We start from the raw sequence: 7,020 nt of genomic DNA on the forward strand, positions 1-7,020 counted from the left end.
TGAGCCAATAGGCAGCTCCCTCGCTACAATCACGTTTGCTGCTGTAAATAGTCATACAAAAAGAAGAAAGAACAGTTTGGATCGTGCATGATTTAAACTATTTCTAGTCCCATGCAGTAAATACACACATGCTGTCAAAGACCAGCTAAATTACTATATGAGTTCATCTACATCTTATGGTTTTAGAGCCTGTTTACAGCAGAGACAGACAAACACAATGAACTAACACAATGTGTCTGCTTGGATGACTGGTAAAGATCATGGTTTGGATGGAACAAGAGATGTTAGATGATTATAGACACTGCTGGCATGTTTTTGCCACTTATTCCCACCTCTTGGTCCAGATCTATGGAACACACTTGACAGTTGTTGAAATACACACCGCAACAAAGACAGAGAGCAAAAGACTCGTCCATCATGTTGCTGCAGGAGGTTGGACATATCAGTCTGCAGCCAGTGTTTATCGTGGTGACAGCGATTGTCTCCAGGGGGTGATAACCTGTCCTGGGGCACCAGAGAGCCACTGAAGAGATGAGCACTGCTCGGATCAAAGCTTTCTAAATGCGGTGCAATCTTCTTTATACTCTGGAGACAGCAGATAGCATCCTAAATGAAAGTGAAAATGAGCATGTGTGTGTGGAATCACTCACTCACTCTCCAACAAGCTTCAAAGTCAAACTGATATAACACTGCAAAGTCAAGTTGACATCATAAAAGGCCAACGGATGTGACAGATCACCAGCCAATAAAAACATGATTTTTGGTCATACATACTTTCTTAATCTATCAGACATAATTTACCCATCGAAAGTCCACTAATGTTGCGTTTTTAAATACAATATTCATTCAGAAGTGACCAAGAAAAAGTTCTGTTTCTATATTTTGTACAAGAACCCGTAAGAAATACTACACAAGCCTTCAGTACACTCATATTCTCTGTACAATGTCGGGCCAGGCCTCTCCCCAGAGATATAAACCTCCAGCCTGAGAACCGAAGGTCATGAGTTACACTTCCTGTATAGGAGCTAATAATAGCGGGTTCACCCAAAGAGGCATCTCAAGGCTTTTGTTTGAAAAGAGCTTTTCAAGCATGCTGTTTTCCCCCAAAAAAGATCAACATCAGAGCTGATATTCTCCATCTGCCTCTACCTCCACAGGCGAGGCATGTGTGCGAGCGAGCGCACACACACACACAGCTATAAAAGACATGCATGGATGCATAAGAATGCACGCGCAACATGCACACACACCATTAACATCGTCAAAGGCAACCCCGTTTGAAGTCCATAGAGCAGAGATATTGTGGCTGTCACCAAAGAAACACAGCATAACACATTCAGCAGCGTCTCTCTCACAGAGCCCTCAGTGTAAACAGACAGCAGTTAGTGTGATGATGTCAGACCTCAGGAGGACGAGGGGGAGTCGACTGTGTGTGTGTCTTTTACCTCGGAACTTCTTCGGAGGGTTGCTGAGGTCCCCCGCGTCCGGCTGGACGACACAGCGGTCATCCACCAAGCTACGGATATAAACACACAACAACATTGTTAATCACTGATGGCAATCTGTGTTTCTGATGTCGGCGCATTTTGTTTAACATATTGTGAATATTTAAGTAGTTTAAGTATATTATGTATACAGTATAATATCACTGATGATGACACAGTCAGCTGCCAGGTTTTCATAATAAAGTAGGGCTGCAAGTTTTTATAATTTATTCTTGAGCTGAAACATTTAGTCAACATAAGAACATCAACTGTAAAAAATGGTGATAATCAAATAATCTTTTAATCTACTAATCTCTTACGTCATTTTCTTAAGCAAAATATGCTAAAGATTTGGTGGTTTCCTTGGTCTTCTATGTTAGTAAACGGAAATTTAAAAGGTGTCACATTGACGTGGACTTTGGGAAACCGTGATGAGTGGTAGACCAAACGATGAGTCAACAGAATATTAAAACATGTAGTTGTAGCCCTGAATTACTCATCTCGCTTTTTGTCGTTCGTCTCCTGTCTGTCTCACACCGTTTTCCCCCCGACTATGTTAAAGCGTCTTTGAGATCACTAAAAAGCGCTATATAAATCTAATATATTATTATTATTATTATCTCTGAATTATTTTTTGATTACTAATTCAATGTAGTGAATGTCAAAAATGTTCTAACACAAACGTGGTTTAATTTACAATGATATAAAACAAAAAAAAGTAATTAAAGAAAGAGGTGATCACAACATTTTGAAAAGCTGGAAGTATCAATTATTAATAAAGTACTGATTAATGTTTTGACGATCAAATTAATCAATCAGTCAGCCGACATTTTCAGCCCTATAATGAAGCATCATTGACAAACATTTATGGAAGACGTATTGAGATTGTTATTTCACTGGGGGTATCTGAGCGACTGTATGCCACTGCCACTCTATAATCCCTGTGGGTTTGTGTGTAAACTGGTTTGGGTGTGTGTAAAACATAGTGGCCAAAACAAAGGATTCCAACAAAAGCTTCTGCATGTACAAAAATCGGCTGGTGTTTCCTATTTTCATTGAGAGCTCTCGCATAGCTGCAGCATGAATACGCTTGTCTGCGGCTCCACACAATAATGAAATCATTCTGGATTAGATGACCTGTGGGCAGGCTGGAATTTCTGGTGACAAATTTAACTTTTACTGGCTTAGAATAACACTTGTCTGGACACGGGCCAAATCCCACATCCATTTCAGGCCTTTTCCCGGGGAATGTCTACAGTTGTCCAAACAGACCTGTCTACTGCTCCAGTCTGTACACCTCAAGGAACCAGGCTGCAGACTTAGATAAAAAGTGAGAAAATATCCGGGAGTCAAGAAATCATACAGTATGTGTGTACAGTCATCTGCATGTGTGGCTGATGCACACAATCTAAAACTAATCCAGTTACACCTATTAAACCAACATGTTCTCATCCCACCACATCACATACTGACGCTTTGTCAGCCCCCTGTGTCACTTTTCAGTTGTTGGATCCATCCGCTTCAGCTCCCTCCTGCCTTGTGTGTCTCTTTCGCTCTTTAAATTACATCACCACAGCCCTTTCTCTGAGCGTTTCTTGTTGCCGCAGATGGGTTTACATTGTAGTTAAAGCTGAAGAAGGCGAGATTTAAATATGATTTAAAAAAGTTATTTTTATAAACGTTATATCGTGACAGTAGTACATGAAACAGGTATCATGTGTCTCTGTGTCCTCCGGTGCTCCTAACGGCATCTGCAAGATTTCACATACCGGAGGAAAACAAGCAGTAAGAGCTGATCTGAGGTCCGCTGTCCAGCTGCCGTCTATGAGAGCCGGCTGTCAATCACTCGCAAACTCCGACCAAACGGTTAAACTAGGCAGCGCTGATCAAATATGAATCAATATTATGTTACGTTAAAGCCTATTTCTCGCCTCAAATGTTTTCAGAAACATCTTGTAGTGCACGGTTTAGCTGTAAAAAGAGAAAGTTTGTGACGCCGCCACCATTGTAAAATCTGGTGAAGGAACGGTCACAGCCAATAGGAACGCTCTCTCAATGAAATGACCTGTGATTGGCCAAAGTCTCCCGTCACTGGCTAGATTTTCTAAAGCCTGAAAAAAGAGCCATGAGGAGGTGCAGAAGTCTAGTTATCTCTCAGAACACTTGAATTACAATATGCTGAAAAATTATTATTGAATTTTTCCCAATGATGCCAAAAACATACTGCCTACTGCCACTTTAATGGAAAGCCCAGCGTGTCGCATACCGGCGCTAAAGGGTGCCTTGTGCGGTGGTATCAAACGCTGACGGCCGTGACAAAGCATCAGTATTTGATGCCCTGGGAATAAGAACAGCATTTTTAACATTTTTAACCTTTAATTTGTACACAGAGCCGTGTCTCTGGTTACCAACCAAGAGCTGGGAACGCTGCTCAGCTGGGGAAGTTGTAATGCTCAAAGAGCTTTCTTTCTTCTCAATATGATCACTTCCTCTAAGGGCAGATGATCTGGAGAATGCTGCCGAGTTGGTGGTTGTGCGTGGAGAAGATGGCTCCTGGCCAAATCTGTCATGACAGTTTTACAAATATGTGCACTTGCATGTATGTCTGCGTGTCTGTGTGTGTGTGTGTGTGTGTGTACGTGGGAAGCGCAGGAACTCGAGAAAGGCAACAATATCTCTATAGTGACTCCGTCTTTGCTGTAGGTCATTCCATCTTTCATGAGGCGGGAGAGAGAGACACTGAGCTGATAGTCCGGATAGCATTACAGATGCTAGACACAATATACAGCACGCTTCCTATAAATATATTGTGGTTTCTACAAGCAAAACATGAATGCAAGCTTCCTCGTTTGGCCCCGTTTACATTCAGATCAGAAGAGGAAAGGTTAAATGCAACAAGTGTGAATCATTATGTGGTATCTTAAGACCAATATATCAATGCTCTATAGGCCATTCTGCAATCCCTACAAATAGAGTTCATGATCAGTATGCGTCTAAAAAATTGCTTTTATTGTGTTCCAAATATGAGATAAAAACTAATGCACAAAAACAACACAACATTGCTGCAACTGTGTGGGTGAATAAGTGGCTTTAAACAGAGGTTTACCATTAGGGTTGGGTATTGTACACAGCACCACCTCAGCATTTTTTCCTCCTTCAACTCTGCCCTCCACACCCACTCCTGCCACACTCTCTCAAACACACACTTTATCATTAACTGTGCATCTGCCGCCCCTATACTTCCTTTTCTCCCAGCGCTATCAGTGGCGGGGTCAACCATGACCAAAGCACCTCTTTAAAAAGGCCTCCCACTGTTTCCACAGCTTTCATCTGTGGGATAAACTGCAAACTTACATTCATTTATCTCTCCTTAACTACTGACTCCCATTCTGACGCCGACAGTGGGACGTGATGCCCACGACACATGCATGGAAACAAACGTTCATCAGGCACGCACAAACACAGAATCCAAAGGAAATGTTCTTTTTGTTAGTTCTCACTAAATGTAACTTTCTAAAAATGGTCAACAGCCACCACGACTAGTGTGACTTCCTTTTTTTTTTCAAATACGGCTCAGCTGGCAGTAGAACAGAGAAAAAGTGTGAATCAGTGCCCACACACAAAATGTTCAGCCAGCGAGCTGGACATACCCCAGGGTGCTGATGAAGCCGTTGGTGGATCCCTCTGCATACAGGGAGCAGATGTCCCCGATGTGTAGGAAGCTGGACATCTTATCAGACATGTTTCACACACAGGGAACACCTACAGCAGAAGAAAATAGTAAAAATAAGCAATATATTCCCAATATTGGACAGATTATTATCACAAAAGTCTAATAAGCAGCAGGAGCATGCTTATTTTGAATTCTGTCATGATAGTATCTATAGGGAACACCTACAGCAGAGGAAAATAGTCAAAATTAGCAATATATTCCCAATATTAGACACGTTACTATCACAAAAGTCTAAATGAATTCTGTCATGATAGTATCTGTAATGTTTAAGAGAAAATGTACATTTATTTCAACTTCAGCTGTGTATCACCATTGGTGGATTCCCATAATTACTGAGCATGCATCTGTGACTTTGCATATGCAGATAACAAAATCACACAAATCTATGTAGCTACAGAGTTACCAGTTAGGTGGCAGTGCAATTTTAATAAAAGAGAGGATTTCCTGTGAGGTCGAGACTACACCGATACCTCTCTGGCTGCAAGGATTTGCATATAGGAGCTGGAGGGAAATTCTCTGATGACACAGTAGGTCTACTGTTAACCTGTTTGTGTTGTGCTGTGTTTCAGGGCTGGACAGTTAATGATTAGGAGCTGCAGTCAACAGGAAGGTGTATGCACCTGCAACAGGTCATCAGGTCCACTTCCCTCAAGTTATCTGTCTGTTTTTGAACAGACTGAGGTTGATAAATCATAAAATAACAAACTAATAGTGGTGGCTTTGATTGACAGCCGTCTGTTTATTTATTTTATTTTATTTCTATTTTATTTTATTTATTTCTATTTATTTTTTTACACCTGTTTTTGTTTTTTGGGTTGTTTTTTTTTTGAGTGCCCTCTGGGTATTGTCATGGGTGGGATATCTATCAGTCCAAATGTGTGTGCCATGGATTGTCAGAGTTGTATTAACAAAATTCAGAAATAAACAAAACAATGACATAAATCACATAAATGGTCAGCAGAAGTGCAACATCTTCCTTTACAGACCTCTTTATCCGACCAATAAAACACATGAAACTCTGTCATTTGATTCGACATCCGCAATCACACAGTTTCACAGTAAACCGAAATTATCTTGACTCGTTTCCTCGGTTGTTTTCTTGTTTCACTGCTGTGTGCAACAAACGAGGACTATCACAAGCGCCGGTCATGAGAGCTGGGAGCATTTTGTTAACCATTTAAGGAGAGAACTAGATGTTTTTCTTCCTCCTCCGCTACGAGATGATAGAGATAGTGGAGAGAGAGGATGGTATAAACTTTCTACTTTACCTCGGGGTCGTGGTGAAACGCTCAGCTTTCTGTGGACAACATGACTGTGTGTCTCTCCTCTTCTTCACCACCCGGGCTGAGGAGGAGGAGGGTGAGATCCAGCCGTCAGCAGACTGTAGTAATAAGAATCCAGTTTGTTTCTTTGTGACAGCTCTATCACCTCTCCTCGCCTTTCGGTGCTCCGAGGCTGTGCTCACTGAGGCAGGCAGAAACACTGAGGCTCTGCTGAGCTGCCTGGCTCTCTGCCACTTCTTCTTCTTCTTCTCCTCAAGCGCAATAGTAGTGTTGATAGCTGGGAAATGATGTCCATGTGGTCCCATCCCACCACCAGGGGAATCCAGGCTGTTTTATTATCACTCCCACTGTGGAGCCTTGATTTTTTTTTTTTTTTTTAATATATATATATATACTTTATTTTTTTTCCCTTTTTTCAAAGCTGTTTTCATATATGCAATCCACTGTTTGTAAATTACAACAGTCTATAAACCAACAAACAAAACAACAAAGCAAACAAAAAAAAAAGCCTTGATTTTTA

The 7,020-nt window shown here is 41.3% G+C and overlaps 1 protein-coding gene across 7 annotated transcripts in view; it reads right to left on the reverse strand.

The window, feature by feature from the left end:
* The window catches only part of LOC119495758 (inositol 1,4,5-trisphosphate receptor type 1), an 85,311-nt gene extending 78,461 nt beyond the window's left edge, over positions 1 to 6,850 (reverse strand). For 5 of the 7 annotated variants that reach the window (XM_037782564.1, XM_037782543.1, XM_037782557.1 and 2 more), the window contains exons 1-3: positions 6,486 to 6,849; positions 5,135 to 5,246; positions 1,446 to 1,516 (exon numbers count right to left, since the gene is read on the reverse strand). In XM_037782564.1, coding sequence (XP_037638492.1) covers positions 1,446 to 1,516; positions 5,135 to 5,226 — 163 coding nt within the window. In that variant the 5' untranslated portion in view covers positions 5,227 to 5,246; positions 6,486 to 6,849. Of the gene's footprint in view, positions 1 to 1,445; positions 1,517 to 5,134; positions 5,247 to 6,485 lie in introns of those variants that run through there. The other 2 variants (XM_037782526.1, XM_037782520.1) reach the window with 2 other exon arrangements.
* Between the last annotated feature and the right edge of the window lie 170 nt (positions 6,851 to 7,020).

Source organism: Sebastes umbrosus, chromosome 1 (genome assembly GCF_015220745.1).
Source record: "Sebastes umbrosus isolate fSebUmb1 chromosome 1, fSebUmb1.pri, whole genome shotgun sequence".
NCBI lineage: Eukaryota > Metazoa > Chordata > Actinopteri > Perciformes > Sebastidae > Sebastes > Sebastes umbrosus.